This window comes from Leiobunum rupestre, chromosome 4, assembly GCF_980474605.1.
Source record: "Leiobunum rupestre chromosome 4, qqLeiRupe1.1.hap1, whole genome shotgun sequence".
Taxonomy (NCBI): domain Eukaryota; kingdom Metazoa; phylum Arthropoda; class Arachnida; order Opiliones; family Sclerosomatidae; genus Leiobunum; species Leiobunum rupestre.
In genome coordinates this window covers 60,537,854-60,554,784 of record NC_143387.1, presented here as the reverse complement: position 1 = coordinate 60,554,784, position 16,931 = coordinate 60,537,854, and the positions used below count along the sequence as shown (strand labels likewise).

The 16,931-nt window shown below is 42.0% G+C and overlaps 1 protein-coding gene across 1 annotated transcript; it reads right to left on the bottom strand.

The window, feature by feature from the left end:
• Positions 1 to 14,313: 14,313 nt before the first annotated feature.
• LOC149948580 (uncharacterized) lies at positions 14,314 to 16,047 on the bottom strand. Its single transcript, XM_090171115.1, has one exon. It carries the CDS (start codon positions 16,045 to 16,047, stop codon positions 14,314 to 14,316), a length of 1,734 nt encoding a protein of 577 aa, XP_090027241.1.
• Between the last annotated feature and the right edge of the window lie 884 nt (positions 16,048 to 16,931).

Sequence of the window (16,931 nt, the reverse complement as noted above, 5' to 3'; positions counted from 1 at the left end):
TATTCATGGTTGAAATGAATACATTCATAGTTGTATGTATTACATCTTTTTTATATTTATATAAAAATGTTTCCCTAACATTATATTGAATGAAAAAAAACGCGGTTTTCGGTCGTTTGGAATTTGGTTCAATGGCACATTCGGACGAATGGGATTCGGTTCAATGGTATACAATCGTCTGCGATTAGGAAACTACATTTTGATGCTGAAATATGTCTGAAAAATAAACCCATTTTTTTCAGGCCTTGTCTGTAACGGGTTCAAGACGTTAAAACCTACTCCTGGGAATCGACGATTTACTATTCGAATTCGAACTGTTTGACCGAATTTACTATTCGATTTGTAATTTAAAAACTGAACGAAGATTATCCATTTTGGAATATCAAATCGAACCTTTAAGGCTCGAAACATTCGACCCGAATACCGACTCTGATTCGATTTCCAAAATTTGTACATGACGAATACTTGATTCGAAAACGCGAATAATGAGCGGGGAACACTTGATTGTGGCGCGCGTATTTTCCGTGAATGGCCATTAAGGTTAAAGACGATTTCGTGTTTTGATTTTAAAATGCACGGCGTATGAAATTAGTGTTAAAAAATACACACCGACGTTAAGACCAAAACCACTCCAATTGTTCCCCATCTTTTATCGGATTGGAACGGTGAACACTGCGCCTAAAAACGTGTACAGCTTGCGTTTCTTACCAGCTTCCTCTACACGTTTTCTATGCCGGGCTTAACCTCTGTATTCACCGAAAAGATGTCACTCTTGAAATTTTTTTATCGAAATACGTTTTTGAAAAAAGATACATTATCCAACTAAACATCCTCCAAAACCTTGGCCACCAAATTGTCTACAACGTGTTGTCATTAGGTGGTTTCTTTTCGCTTGTTCCGGGATTTCGGAGTAGGGTAAGAAGAGTAAACGTCATTTTACTCCGATTCTGTGATGGCGAATAGTAATACTAATCTGCTAGGCTAATACCCAAGGCATCACCTTAGGCCCAAGTCATCTAGTGACTTATAAATTATAATGCCGTTAAACAGGTGGCCGAGTTACAATGCGTAGGAGCAAGGACAGTAGATACAGGGACGAGAAAGTGTATTGGCGGCCTCTGTTGGAATATATCACCTAAAACGACCTAAACGCGAGGAGAGTTAGTTGTAAACAAAAAAAAATGGCGGTCACCTAATTTTAGCGGTTCTTGACGAGGCTTAAGTGTTCAAAATAAATGGGAATTTTTTTATTTACGCTCGTAGTTTTATTTTTAATTTAACATCAAAATGATAAAAACTAACTACAATAATACTGTCCATGGTGAACCACGTCTTAACAATGGCCGCGGTTTGTTTACATCTAACTCCCCGTGAATATGAAAACGTTTAAAATAGAATTTTTTTTCTCTGCTTTCTCGTCCCTGTATCTACTGTCCTTGGTAGGAGGGTGGTGACAAGCCCTGCATGCCAAGCGAGCCAACAGCTCCCTACACTCATTATTACCGCTAGCCTCTACAAGATTTTATGGAAAGGGGGTAAAAACGTTTTTCCAAAATGGCTGCCTGTGCCCTTTTTATCAGATAAATTTTGGCTAGCAGACGACAAAATCCGATTTATTCCTTTACACCTCCTTTTCAGAAGGAGTAAAAAGAGTAGCCCTAATACTCCGGAACGAGCGAACAGTTTATGGGGCGGAGTAATTCTCATTCCTGGAACAAGCGAATAAAACGTTTTAGTGTAAAAAGAGTACACTTTTAGTCCGAGAACAGGCGAAAAGAAACCACCTATTCACGTAAGCGTTATGACCTATACCGCAAAATTAAATTTGGAAACAGCAGTTGAACAGGAGTAAAAAATTTGCCCGGGACACAGATTCGATGGCTCGATTCGAAACATACCGAATCTTAAAAAAATATTCGATTCGATTCGGGATTCGAAACTCACTTAAGGTTCGATATTCGATTCAACAAAAGTTAAGTTTAGTTCACTAGCACTCGATTCTTATTCGACTATCTCGAATTGTTTTACCGTGGTTTTACATTCGATTGAGTTCCATGCTACATTTGATTCTAGATTCGAAATCCTCATTAATAAAACACATTAATAAAACAGACTAGGATATACTGTTTCCAAGGCCAACGAAGATTTTCGGTTTTGTCGATCATTAATCGGGAAGTTAATTATTCAGTCGTTTCGGTGAAAAGTGCGTGAAGCCAGGCGCTCACTGCTCTTCGTAACATCTACGTCCTACCTTTCACGAGCCTTTGCTTCGTAACGGAGACAATGCCTCGTGGAAGGCAAGACGGATACGTACGGAGAACCAGAGGGCGCCTAGTTTTACGCGTTTTTAACACAGGTGACGTAAGAAGTAGGGCTCTATTATCAACTTTTAGTTTTACGAAAAAGGGATTTACATATAGTTGGGGCAAGAATGTATTGAAGTGACTAAGAATATCGGACTACAGGATTCTGATTCCCATCCTCGCAGCCTTTGTAGCTTAAATTCGTCTGCTTTCCCATTCAAGTTTGCTTTATGGTATGACTTTGAATGCCACTTAAATGCAAACAGGGCTGGATTAAGACTTCATGGGGCCCTAGGCCCAAATTAATTTTAGTGCCCCCTTTCAATAGCGAGCGAAGCGAGCTAGGCGCTTCCTCAATTTATAATTGAGAAATGGAAGGAAAATTAATTTTGCTGCCAGATTTAGTATGTCGTCAGGGGCTAGACGGCAGTCCGTCAGAGAATGTGACAATCAAACGTTTTTGGTTCATAGGGGTGGACGCATTTACTCCGGAAAATATTTTGTGAAAAGCAAATGATTAAAGTTTTGTACTTTTATTTTTTTCGAACCCTCTTGGTGCCCCTTGTAGGCTTGGTGCCCTAGGCCCAGGCCTATTCGGCCTATTGGTTAATCCGGCCCTGAATGCAGACGAACTTTCTCCACAAAAGCTGTGAGGATGGTACCAGGGGTTAATGCTATGCTGAAATATTCTTAGTAACTTCAATACATTCTTGGTTGGGGTGAAACTCGGGCACCATTTACCGCCTTGCAAGATAGGGGGCAGGGTAAAACGTCACCGGCGTCAGTTTTGGGGAACCAATCAGATACCGGATCGATTGATTTTTTATAGGGGGGAAGTTCTCGCAAAATAATCGGGTTTTAGCCTAGATTGGTAAAATTATACTAACCCGCTGTAAATGAGAGAAATCAAAGAGCTTTTCTAATTAATATTTCAGCAATGAATCTAGGGAGGAGGGCAGGCGTTACGGGCCAGTCGCTATGAAGCCTCTTGAATTAAAAATACATGTATTTGTAGTTCCTCGATTCTTTAATTGGCTTTAGAAACGAGACTTTGTTTGCGTATATTTAAAAATTTAATTAAAAACCAAGTTTAATCATCATCGCCTGAAAACCCGAAAACCCCGGCAGGAATAATTAAGGCGCGTCCTTTTTGAAAATTATTTTCAGACTAAACCACGTAATTCAAGTTACCTGGTTTTGGTTTTCTATCGACACGTGCTGATATTTGGGTCGCGAACTTTGTTCAACAGACTCATTTATCGTTTCTAAAGTCACGCCGACAAACGGTCTCGGTGCCCCAATAAAGCCGTGATTTTGGAAACCAAGAGAACCGTTATTTCTGGTGAGAACTATACGTTTTTCGACATGTCTCACGGTCCCCGACATGCATGGCCGTAGATAGAGAAAATGGCGCCAGGGGCGAGCTGCATTTTTGGCGCCCCCTAAAAAATAATATGGACCAATTTTGGTGCCCCTATACCCTATCGCGCACACGGTCCCCGACATGTTCCTCACGGTCCCCGACATGTCCCTCACGGTCCCCGACATGTCCCTCACGGTCCCCGACATGTCCCTCACGGTCCCCGACATGTCCCTCACGGTCCCCGACATGTCCCTCACGGTCCCCGACATGTCCCTCACGGTCCCCGACATGTTCCTCACGGTCCCCGACATGTTCCTCACGGTCCCCGACATGTTCCTCACGGTCCCCGACATGTTCCTCACGGTCCCCGACATGTTCCTCACGGTCCCCGACATGTTCCTCACGGTCCCCGACATGTTCCTCACGGTCCCCGACATGTTCCTCACGGTCCCCGACATGTTCCTCACGGTCCCCGACATGTTCCTCACGGTCCCCGACATGTTCCTCACGGTCCCCGACATGTTCCTCACGGTCCCCGACATGTTCCTCACGGTCCCCGACATGTTCCTCACGGTCCCCGACATGTTCCTCACGGTCCCCGACATGTTCCTCACGGTCCCCGACATGTTCCTCACGGTCCCCGACATGTTCCTCACGGTCCCCGACATGTTCCTCACGGTCCCCGACATGTTCCTCACGGTCCCCGACATGTTCCTCACGGTCCCCGACATGTTCCTCACGGTCCCCGACATGTTCCTCACGGTCCCCGACATGTTCCTCACGGTCGCTCGGGCCCCCTAGTCGCGCAAGAGTATTTATTTATAGGGGCAAGGAGCTTATTGCTAGAGCATGAGCCCTAAGCATAAATAAATAAATTATTGCTCGTAAATTGCCCAATTTAAACATCCCAATAATTTCACCAATCAATGTCACCACGTCCCACTAAAAGTCTTTAATCTCGTCACCAAACCAGCCACCGCACACTGCCATTACGCGAGTCTCCATAATTGATTGGATTTTTGAACGATGCACCCCGGAAATTAGGTTTGGATCACCCTTCAAATTAAGGTGGGGCGCCAAAGGATTACAACGACATTCGCTTCTCTCTTTCTAATAAGCCATTTCCGGAATCTCATTTCTGTCTGATTTCCGGTGGCGGGGAACCGTCGATGAAGGGCAAACCCATCCGCCTCTTCCCCGCCGTATCAATCCGCTCTTCCGTATCCTTCCAATTCTCCTCCGACGGCCGCCAAATAATCGATCGATCTGGTTCCGCCTTTCGCCGCTGATTTAAGAGGAAATAATTGCCGATTCTTTTTCCTCCGCCCGTAGCGAATGGCAGATGGCGCGGTGATCGCTCTTGGCTTTTATTTTCGGTTACTACTTCGACCGCCAGGCGTCTCGGAAGGATATTTTTACGGCCGTTGCCATGGTGATTTCCCCTCTCCAATCCCCGTATGACGGTTTTTTGCTCATACCGGTGATACCCGGAGCCGTATTTGCTGACGTTTTTGTTACACACAAGATGTTTGATCTCAAGTATAAAAGTACGCTTTCACCGTACTGTCAAGTTGCTCAGGAATTAGCGTGTAGGGAAGGGGGGGGGGGGTGAAGTGGAACCTTGATTAATAGCGCCGCGTCTCGAGTTACAAAACACATATTGCCTTTGCTAGCTGACGATGTCGAAGCTTTATACTTTTGGGGTTTTGGCGGTCGTCTGGTATATTGTCTCATCAAACACTTATCTCTAATCAAATCGAAAGTTTACCTCTCTTTCGTAACAAAATTCTGGATCTTAATAAATTATTTACGGCTTAATTTAATTCAGGCGTTGACAATATGTACGGTTTTAATTGTCATTAGATCCATGTGCTCTTCAAATTCCCTCAGAATACGCGGACCCTGAAATCTTACTACAAATGGCGTTTTTAACAGGGCCCTAGGTCCAAGCTAATTTTGGTGCCCCCTTTCAGTGGCGAGCTAGGCGAGGCGCACCCGCAATTTATAATTGACCAAATGGATCGAAAATACAATTTCAGTGTAGACTTTGCGGATATTTTAGTGACGTTACATGGTATCGAAAAATGTGGATGTATTTACTAAAATTACTCCGGAAAAGTAAATGAAAATTTTTAATTTTTTCGAAACCTCCTGGTGCCCTTGTAGGCTTGGTGCCCTAGGCCCAGGCCTAGTCGGTCTATTGGGTAATCCGGCCCTGCTTTTTAAGTTACGTCTTATCATAAGCGTATAAGAGATAACTCACTGCTATATACTTCTGGTATAAATTATGTCAAATTTTCTTATTTTTCCACCGTGCCTAATCGGATCACATTTCGTAGAGAAGGCGTCTATAATAATAATAATCAGCTAGGCTAATACCCTTGGCACCATATTAGGCCCAAATCATCGAGCGACTTTTATAGCCTTTAATTCAGGTGGCCGGGTTACGTTGCGTAGGAGGGTGGTGGCCAGCCCTTCGTGCCACGCGAGCCAACAGCTCCCTACACTCACTATTACCGTTAAGAAAAACCAATTATCTAGAACATTTGGCGGAAAGATACTAGCACTATTTTCCGGTAAATCGGCGGCGGGAATTTCAAATTTCGCCTATTTTCTGTTGAATTCCTGAAGGTTCCTAAGGCGTGTTATATAAATCCATTTTAGAAATGTCTATTGCTTAAATTTCAAAGTAATTAATAAATATTTAATGTAGATAATTATTTTTAAGCTTCACAAGAGCGTATTTTTAGTATTATGCTCCTAAACAATCATCAAATGGCACGTTTATGTACGTCAACGTGCTAATCTCGGCATTACCCGTTCTATACTTACCCTGTACTCGCCAAACGGATTTTGTTTTAGGTATGCCTCACTTGTAGTACTAAAACTAAATTATTACAACTTATTAAATCTTCTGTATGTTAATTTGATTAATTATCACTATTAAATATAACGTAATAGATGGTATTTTCGAATATGATATAACCCGCGCGGGTATACTTGGAACTTCAACCGTAAACAGGCCAAATTCGAAATTTCCGCCTCCGATTTACCGGAAATTCATACTAGTATCTTTCCGCCAAATGTACTAGATATTTTGCCTTTCTTAACCCGCAACTGAGTCTAGTAACAGAGCTTCAGAAAGCGTTAAAAGAAATTCGAAAAAAAACTACTATCAGAAGTAAATAATATATTCTATAGAGATAAGTATAAATCTACCTGTACTGCTGATGTTATTCACTTGAAACATGTATCTTCGGAATAAAAAATAGTGCGAAGCGAAATACATAATTTATCAGCTAGACTAATACCCAAGACACCACCTAGTGCCTTATTTGAAACTTTTTTGTATCATAAAATATGTAGTATCCCCACGAAGTTTAATTTGGACATTTTATATCATCAGACGGAATAATATTCATAATAGACGCTGTAAATTTTGAGTCGGTTTCCGGGTTATGCATCCACTCCCTAGTGTCTAAATATGTCCAATGTGAAATATCCTTCTACCTAGTACGATAATATCACTCAGTTCGGTTGTAAGTCCAAGGCGAGATTGTCAGTGTCGAAAAAAGGATCGATATAAATCCAAAGGAAATGTCACACTTATTATTATTATGTTACTTATGGATATATTGCGGTTGCTATGAACTATAAAATTTTCAAATTTAAATGATATCGGACCCACGTTGAAGTTTCTCGCTAACTGAAAATTATTCAAATATTTCTCCCTGGAGTTCGACTCCGTAACTGGCGATAAGAAGGGAGATAACGGTATTTCTGAACCTGTTCGACGCGACGACTTGTTTACTGAATTCAATCTCCGAAATCGAAATTTTCGCGGGTCCAATTCAAATTTTTGACTTTTCTTTTCCGTTCTAGCTTTCTTTTCGACGATTTTTCCCCAGCTCTTTGGCCAAACTAGAGTGATGCTATCCAGGGACCATTAGCATAAATTTTAACTCAGTTTTATTGATTCTGAACTTCTTTTATGTCGGCATGCATTATATATTTTTATTCTTTCTTACATTTAAAATCGCTCGGATACGGGACCCATTTCTTTGGGGGGAGGGAACGCTCCTGATCTTTTGGCCCCGGGGGTGGCGAGATACGAATAGATCCATTTATATAAGTACTTATTCGAATGGCCCTGGTGCTTTTTGAAAATTCACAACTGGTTTGAAGTTCTCCTTCCTCGTCGATTCGAAATGGTGGTATTAAAATTAAATTTCTGGTGGAAGCTAGTATCCGCGTCTCCCGTAGGGCTTTCGAGCGTTGGGTTTGCGGAATATTCATTTCAGCCTACGCACGTTTCTAATACTTTTAAGTACCGGATATTTCGACCAGAGCGATCAAAGGGAAATACGGTTTTCTTTTTATCTTCCGGGCTCCTGATTTGCACCGACTCTTGCCGATATCATTTCTAACAAATTTAATAAAAAATTTCGTATAGCCAACTGTTACGTTTTTAGCCAACTGCCCCGCGTATTTTCGGCTACTTCTTGTGATAATTCGAGGGGTTGGACATTTGCCATTATTTTGTACGGGATTTCGGGATTTCGTAGAGATTTTGGCGATTTTATCATTACTTTTTGAACAGATTATGGGATTTCAATGTTAATTTACCATAGAGAGTTAAAAGATTTTGCGATTTTAGACAAAGTGTACGGGATTTTGGTAAATGTCCGACCCCTCGTGACAATTAGCATATTGGTTTGTTATTATTATTATTATTATTATTATTATATTATAAGGACGATACGTTACCACAGTGTTTCTTTCAGGCATCTCTCCGGGGAGCTTCGAGAAAAAAAAGCTTAAATGTTTAGAAAAAAATTGCTATAAAATAGTCCAAACATGGGCCAAATAATGATAAATCCAGGACATGACTATGCGAAAAGCCCGTCCAACAGCGCTAACACCCGACCACTATTGCCCCCTGTTGAGAAAAATGCGCGATCGCGGACCTACGTCATTTTGGGGGCAAATTTTTTAGGGTTAGTTTTCAAAAATAATACACGTGGTCATCGTAGTAAATATCCTGGAATATTTATTCATAGTTATCATATCTAGTGTGGTTATTAATGTAAGTACTTTTTTTTACGTACTAGGTTCATAATTAGTATAATATATATAATTATATAATACTAAACATATACTTTCCTAGAATCGTTAACATTAATCTAAAAATGAGGGGCCAATATGGCAGGATTTTCGAATTACAACCGCCACTTATTTCCGAATTTCGACTTAGTCAACACAAGATGGCGTTCGGAAAACCGGAAATTTCTGCTTGATTTTGCTCCCAATTTTTTTTATTTGCACCTTTTCCCCGCCTACTAAAATGGCCGCCCGTTACTTTTGGTGGACGACCGATTTAGTACGTATGAAGGTACCAGAGGCATGTCCTTTATCATTATTTGGCCCATGGTCCAAACACAACATAGCTGTTATCGTATTTCCTACTGACTGTCGGTGGGCACTGTCCTCTCACCGTGAGATCAGTGAGAGCAATTGAGAGGAGGTGAGATGCTCTAAGCTTCCAATGGAGAGGAGCGTGAGATGAGTTTCCAAGCTATGAATTAAAGTGAAAGGAGAGTGAGTGGAGATAAGATTTTTCAAAGAACGTATTTGGAGTGTGAGCGAGGTTAATTTAATTAGTGAAACGCGATGAGAGGAGATCAGCTAAAAAGTTAGTTAGCGGTGGTGAGAGGAGGTGAGTTTGAGTTTAGATGTAAGAAAACCAAAACAAAGGAAATATAAAAACATGACCTTCTTGGAAATAATTATGTAACTTTGGCCAATAACAAAGCCCAAACGTACAATAACACAATATGCTGACGTTAGACGGCTATAAAGAAGTTAAAGACAGTAAATCTAACGTGGCCACCGGCCAGTGATGGTCGTTGTTCTACCCCTGTGAGAACAGGGTGAGAATCTGAGAGGAGGTGAGATGCGCGAAACTTCAAAAGGAGAGGAGCGTGAGAGGAGTTTCACAAAGTACGCATTTCAGAGATAGGAGATTGAAAGGAGATATTTTATGACTTCCATAAACGGAAAAGAGCGTGAGATCAGATCAGATTTTGTGTGCGCGAGGTTAGATTAATTAACCAAATTCAATGAGAGGAGATGAGATAAAAAGTTAGTTTACGCTGGTTAGAGGAGATGAGTTTGAGTTTAAAATTTTTAGAACCGGGAAACAAAATTTTGAAAAATGCAAATCACTGCTCCGACTCCGTACTATCCATTATTAACTCGTTTACTACCATTTTATTACATTAAACTAATTTTTGAGGACAACAGGATACACGCTTAAAATAAATGTATGGTCGGCGTTTATTTTAATAACAGCTGCTAAGATCGTCTGAATTACCTGTATTTTGAAGTAAAGCGGGAGACACGAAGACAATATTGTTCGGATTACACTGATTGATTTTCTTTATATAGTATTATCCAAACATTTATTTTAAACATATATCCCGTTGTTCTCAAAAATGAGAAGCATTGAGGGACCTGGGGCTCCATCTGATGATTTTCTTGAAAAGACAGTGGACTTGTGTGCATCGAAGAAAATGCGGCGCATACGATTGGTTTAAATAGTAACTAAACTCTTTATATATTTAGTTTTGAACATTTCAAGATATTGTTTTAGTTCATCAACAGCCATTTTTGTTTGCTTAGATGTAATATTAAAGGTCAATTTTTGGTGTACTGACTGTCATTAAAACACCGTAAGCAAATTGTATTTTACATCCATTGGTCAAATTATACATTGCGGGAGCGCCTCGATCGCTTTGCTCGCCGGGCGTCAGGAGTAGGGCTGTGCGATTAGTTGTTTTAGGCAATCGAGTCGGTTATCAATTATTTAATTTTTTTCCATCGAGTATTCGAGTCGAGTAATATTAAACCCGAGTCGAGTAATCGAGTACTTGATTAAGGGGAAACTTTCTCTTATTCGAGTCGAGTAACTAAAAAAACCCTCGAGTAATATCCTTAACGAGTCGGGTTATCGAGTACTTGATTAGGAGCTGGTTTTATTCAATTATGAAATTAAATTTAAAAGGAGTATAAAGTAACTTTCAATGCTAAAAAATATTCCATTATTTTAAATGAACCACAGTTTCCACAACTTGGTAGGTACCGTTTATTGCCCCCAAAAAGTTGTAAAAACCCCTTTTTGAACTTTGAAGCAACGAGGATAGAAAAAACAAATACTCGGTGAGTTTAGAGAGCAGCTTATTCGAGTAATCGGGTACCCGAATATGCCATTTTTTGGTACTCGGTAATCGACGAGTATTCTCCAATTACTTATTCGAGGTCGAGTTCGAGTACTCGACCTCAAAAAAGGCTGAGTACGTGATGATGTTCGAGTACTCGAACAACCCTACTCAGGAGCGTCGTAACATTTATAGAGCTGGGCAAGGAAATATTAGGGCTGTGCGAGTACTCGATCATCATCGAGTACCCGATATATTTTTAGGTTGGGTAACTGAACTCGTAACTCGATTAAGACAAATTCAATACTCGTCGATTATCGAGTATCGAAAAATGACATATTTGGGTACTCTAATACTCGAATAAGCCACCTTGCTGAATTCGTCGGGTTATTATTTTTCCCGTCATGTTCGGATACTCGACTATTCGACGAGTATTTGACTAAATTTTGTGTTTCCGCCGCAATAATTTCAACGCGCGACGCTCTGATAATACTTTATGATTTTTCTTCACCTTGAGTTCGGATGGCGCTTTGGCAGAACTCGACAAAAATACTACCCGCAGTCTATGAGCTAGCCTTTAAACAAGCTAACGCAGTGTGGTGTACCAATTTCATTGGACGAACCTTCACGCTGAACGTTTTACGGGCGGGTGGGAAGACAATTTCCGATTTTTCCCCCTCCGACGGCAGCAGGTGCTAAAGCGGCTAACCAATGAAAACTGTACGCAATAAAATCCACGACTTTTGACGGGTTGCGTTCTCCTTGTGTGGAGTGCTGTGTTTGTTGCTCCTCCCCCTTTTCCGACGCCACTGGACACCGACACCCCAGAATGTCTGGGAAACCCCCCCCCCCAGGAGAAAATTTTCTGAAAGAAACACTGGATAAGTATGACAACTAGCAAAACGCATCCGCAATTCCGTACCCTATTTATCAGAGTTATTAAATTAATTCAGCACAGTGCCCCCTGGTGTTTAAATATGCCCAATGCGAAATCTATATAAATAAGTATGACAACTAGCAAAACGCATCCGCAATTCCGTACCCTATTTATCAGAGTTATTAAATTAATTCAGCACAGTGCCCCCTGGTGTTTAAATATGCCCAATGCGAAATCTATATAAATAAAAGAGAATCTATGCTCCCACCAAGTCCCTAAAATACCTAAAGTCCCTATTTTTCTTCAAGGTCCCTAATCTATCCTAAAATCGAGAATTGGTCCCTAAAGTACCCTATTTTCATGTAGTCCGGATAATCCAACATAATCTTGAAGTATGTGTAAACATCTGCTCAAGGACAGTTTACAAAATAACCAAAGCTGAGGATTAATGATAAAATAGTTCGAACATAATACACAAGGTGGCGCCACAAATTGCGAAACATTATTAAATCCTAGGATGGAGTCTTAGAATTTAGTTCAAATAAAGAACTTTTTGTTTTACATTGATCCCTATTTGGTTCCTATTTTGAAAAATTTGGTCCCTATTTTACCCGGAAAAATAAAATGCGGAAAAATTTCCTGAAAATTTTCGGAAAAATAGAAAATTTAAATATAAATTACTTTTTAAGGATTTTTAATGTTTTTAACTTTTTATCGATATAAAATGTCTAATAAAATATTACAAAACATAAATAGTATACATTGTTAATCAGTTTAAACTAGTCTAGAGGTTTAGTTTTACTTTAGGATTCCAAAAAATGAGGTGAAAATGCCGCTTCATTTAAATTTGCAAACCATATATTAGACTAATCATGGAATGAAAACTTTATTTTTGGCGGAAAAATACGGAAAATTTTCCGGAAAAAAGGCCTCAGTCATTTTCCGGAAATTTTTCCGACTTACAACACTACTTTTTTACATAAAATAAATAATATAGAGTCAGGATACTTCATGAAGTATCCCGACTCTATATCATTTATTTTATTTTAACATATCGCCATGACTCTACATGTAAGGGTTTTTAAAATTAATGACTATACTTGATACATACTTTATATACGTCCTCTCAGTTTCTGTTCAAGCTCCACAAAATTTGGTTTGTGGTTCTGTGGTGCCCTACACCAGGTTATAATGAGGTATTGAGGTTCTACCTGTCATAGTTTTTGGCCAAGCACCCAAACAACAACTGTCGCTATAGGTGGTATTCACGAGAAGATGGCGGCCATTGCTCTAAGGTAGATATTTATGGGGGAAAGGGGTTGACACTAGCCTTCCACTACAGCGATGATGACGTCACGAGAATACACCCTATAATTCTGCCCGCTGCCCAGAGACCCGTGTCGCATCGCATTCTTGTGACGCGAAATTTGGCACTTCACGCTTTTTTTCTCTGTTGTTTTTACTATGCTACTGCCCGGCCTGGATTTTTTTATTTTCGCAGGTGTAAGTAAGGTCATATGGCTGTGCCAAGTTTCGTACTTTATCTTGCACCGACCAAGCTGTAACTACTGTTTTTTTTTGGAATCGCCTATGTTCCACTGTTGAATAATTTTTACTTATTTTTACGTTTCTCATTATTTACTGTAATATTTCCATCATGCCACAAGAAAAGGCCCGCATTTGCTATTTAATTTTATTTGTACGGTTCTAAACCAAAATACCAAGCGCAAGCTAGGAGCAACAACACAGCACACCACAAAAGGAGAACGCAACCCGTCAAAAGTCAGCGCATTTTCTGGTGTACAGTTTTCATTGGTTAGAGCCTGCTGCCGACGTAAGGGAAAAATTCGGAAATTGTCTTCCCCCCCATCCGTAAAACGTGCAGCGTAAAGGCTCGTCCAATGAAATTTGTACACAATACTGCGTAAGCGTGTTTAAAGGCTAGCTGCGTTCTCCTTGTGTTTGTTGCTCCTAGTTTTAACGCTAACAAATATTTCACAATATATAAATTTATTTAACCAGTTACCGTTTTGTTTCACATATTTCATTTTATATGTACCGTTCTAAACCGAAATTGAAACACCTATAGTACTATAAAGGACGATAATTACTGATAAAACTCGGCTCTGTTGCAAGTTCAAGTCGGAGTTGGGTGAAAATGTCGAGAAAAGGTTCGTTGAGAAATTTTGCATGCAACCCATGGAACGTGTTCTACTTACAGGAGACTAACCGAGGTAGTTACCACCGATTTTATTGAAACTGGGGGGTTAGGGAAAAGTTGCAATGGGCTTTAGTTTTCCTATGGCAACCGAAAATGTTTTTGACCTCTCCATTTAAAAAAGCGTGGGATTTTCTCGGTTACCCAAATTTTGTTAAAATTTAACCAAAATTGATAAATTTTACCCAAAATCCTTGATTAATTTTACCCAAAATAGGTCAAATTAATATTTTTTAGTAAGTTTTGAAAATTTAATTTTTTAAAATCTTAAGTAAGTAAGTTTTAAATAATCATCTTTTATTATGTAAATAGAAATATGTACAAGAAAAATACTTTTAACACTGCAAATATTCCTCTAGGGAAGCCCCCGGAGGAAAAGTGTTCATCACGGAGGCCGCGTTGCCTCGTTGTACGGCGATCGCTATTCTTTGTAGGAGGAAAGCAACTGAACGCGGCTCGCCTGTAGCCTCACGAAGACGCCGACCTATGGCATGGGTCAGGGCTAAGCCTTCTCCCCCGAAAGATCCAAGAGTTTCAATGGCAACGGCCCGAAACATGTATCGGTTCTCCAAGCCGGAGTATTTGGCCTTCTTCCGGAATTCAGCCTGGGTAGCGGCCCAGAGAGGGGCTGAGGAGGAAGAGGCCAGATACGATGGAGCCAGGGGATCCGTACAAGTGAAATCCCATACTAGAGATTTCCCGCCAGACCAGGGAACCAAAGTCAACCCATCCGGGCGTTTTCCGTCGTCCCGCGAGAGACCCGGAGGCTCAAGGACGGAAGGAACGCCGGCTGTGACGAAAGATCGCCTGAAAATGTCGTTGACAGCGGCATGGCGAGAGAGACGACCCGAACTCTTCTTGCAGCTTAAACCACGCGCCCCGAACGAATCAACGGGGCTGCCACAATTACAAATGTGCGGGGCGCAAATGCGGGCGCCTAAACGAAGGCCGAAGGCGATACGAAACGAATCGTCGTCCAAGAAAGTACCCAAGGCCGGCGATGGTAGAGCGTTGAGCCAACAGCCAGATTCCTTGGAGGATACGGAGAGGAGCCGGGCTTTATCTCTAGCACTGTGACCCGTACCAGCCAAGAAACACGATGATTTGGCAAAAAGAGGGCCTTCCCACACACGTTGATGGGACCACTGATCGGGAGAAGGTAATGGCGCTTCCGACAGGCGTTCCCATCGCTGAACACCGTCATGAAGTACCGAGTCACGCGTGGCGGATATGCAGTCCGGTAGGATAGCTTGAATGAGATTCGCGACACTGGTGGCGGAAGAAAGAAAGGCGGGGAGAGCGAGTTTGGAAGCGTGACGGACACCGAGGCCACCCTTAGACACGGGAAGAGATGATTGCTCCCAAGGAGCCTCGTCCAACAAAGTATTGGTAACGGCCTGAAGCGCGAGCCGTAGGGTCTCATCGAATGCTTTTAGGCCGTCTACGCATCTCCACACCGTGGCACTACGGAGCACGTACGAGAGTTTGGGAATGGCCAAGGAGTTTTTCAAAAGGAAAAAGCCGTGATGGGCCGGAATTTCCTGAAGGTTCTCCGACATGATTTTCAAAGCGTCAGTTTTAGACGCGAGACAAGCGGAAATGGCTTCGTCGGAGAGTGGCGCACCGAGAAGGACATAATTGGAACGAGCTATAATTTTTATGCCAGGGGCGGCCGAGTCGAAAAGGGACGTAAAATAGTCATCATCGAAAACGCCCGGATTTAAAATAAGGAGCTCGCACTTCGATGGGTTTAGCTCGAGGCCAATGTCCGCCGAAAGATCCTGAAGAAGTAGTAGGTCTGCCTTGACTACATCCGGGGCATCGCTCAAGGATGAATCATCGAGATACCAAATATTTAGGGTAGACTTCATCCGGGAAGCCACTTTTTGCACGACAAGGCAGAAAAGAGCCGGGCCCAACGGGTCCCCTTGCTGAACACCGCGTTCCGAAGAAATTAAAGATTCTCCATACGTAAGAAGCGACGGATCCTTATAGCACTGGCGCAAGAACGGATAGAGATCGGGAATATCCTGCAGGACGCACGCGAGAAGACGATCACGACGAATCATGTTGAAAGCGTTGAGGAAATCAATTTTCAGTAAAACCGTAGGACTGAGATGCGGGTGGTTAACGTATCGGCGGGCGGAGTGAGAAGCAGCTTCAGCCCCCCCCCCCCCACGGGTCCCAAACCCCAACTATGTTGGACGGAGAGAAGGGCCAAGGGTGGGAACAATATGGGAGCAGGCCAATTTAGCGACCAAACGACGAATAGTCTGACCCACAGCGATTGGCCGAACACCGCCGTCCTTTTTCTTCAGAGCGCAAAGAGAAGCGCCGTACAGGACAGGGCGAATCTCTGAGGAACGAGGCCACCGAGCATCAAATTACAGAGATTGGCAAGAGATTTCAAGAGACAGCCGCCAGCCGCCCCTGAACCCGGGCCAGTGAGGTCCTTCAAATGTTGTGGTGAAAGAGCGTCGAGACCACCAGCAGACCCGGCTGGGAAAGATAAAATGGCGGAGCGAACGCCCGAATCAGAAACAGTAAGGTGCGGTAAGGAACACAAATTTGTTCCGGACTCGAAGGAATAGTCGTCGTGATCAGAACCTGACGGATGCTTACTCCTAAGAGTGTCGAGCGTAGCGGCGGTGCAAGGGGAAAACGAATCGTCCGAGCAGACAATACGCACAGCTCCGGTAATATAATAATGAGAGCTTGGCTTCGACAATCTTCCCTATGTTGCGAGCTACTCGCCGCTTCTTAGTAGATTTAGAGAGACGCGAAATCGAAGGAAGAACCAGGCCTTCACGAAAGTTGTTAATATTTACTTTAATGCGCGTAGCGAGCGAAATGGGCTTCCCTTCGACCGCGACAGGAACTTGTAAGCACGACGCGGAATAACAAAACAAAAAGTTCCAAAAGGCAACCGAATTGTCGCGGACAACCTTATTAA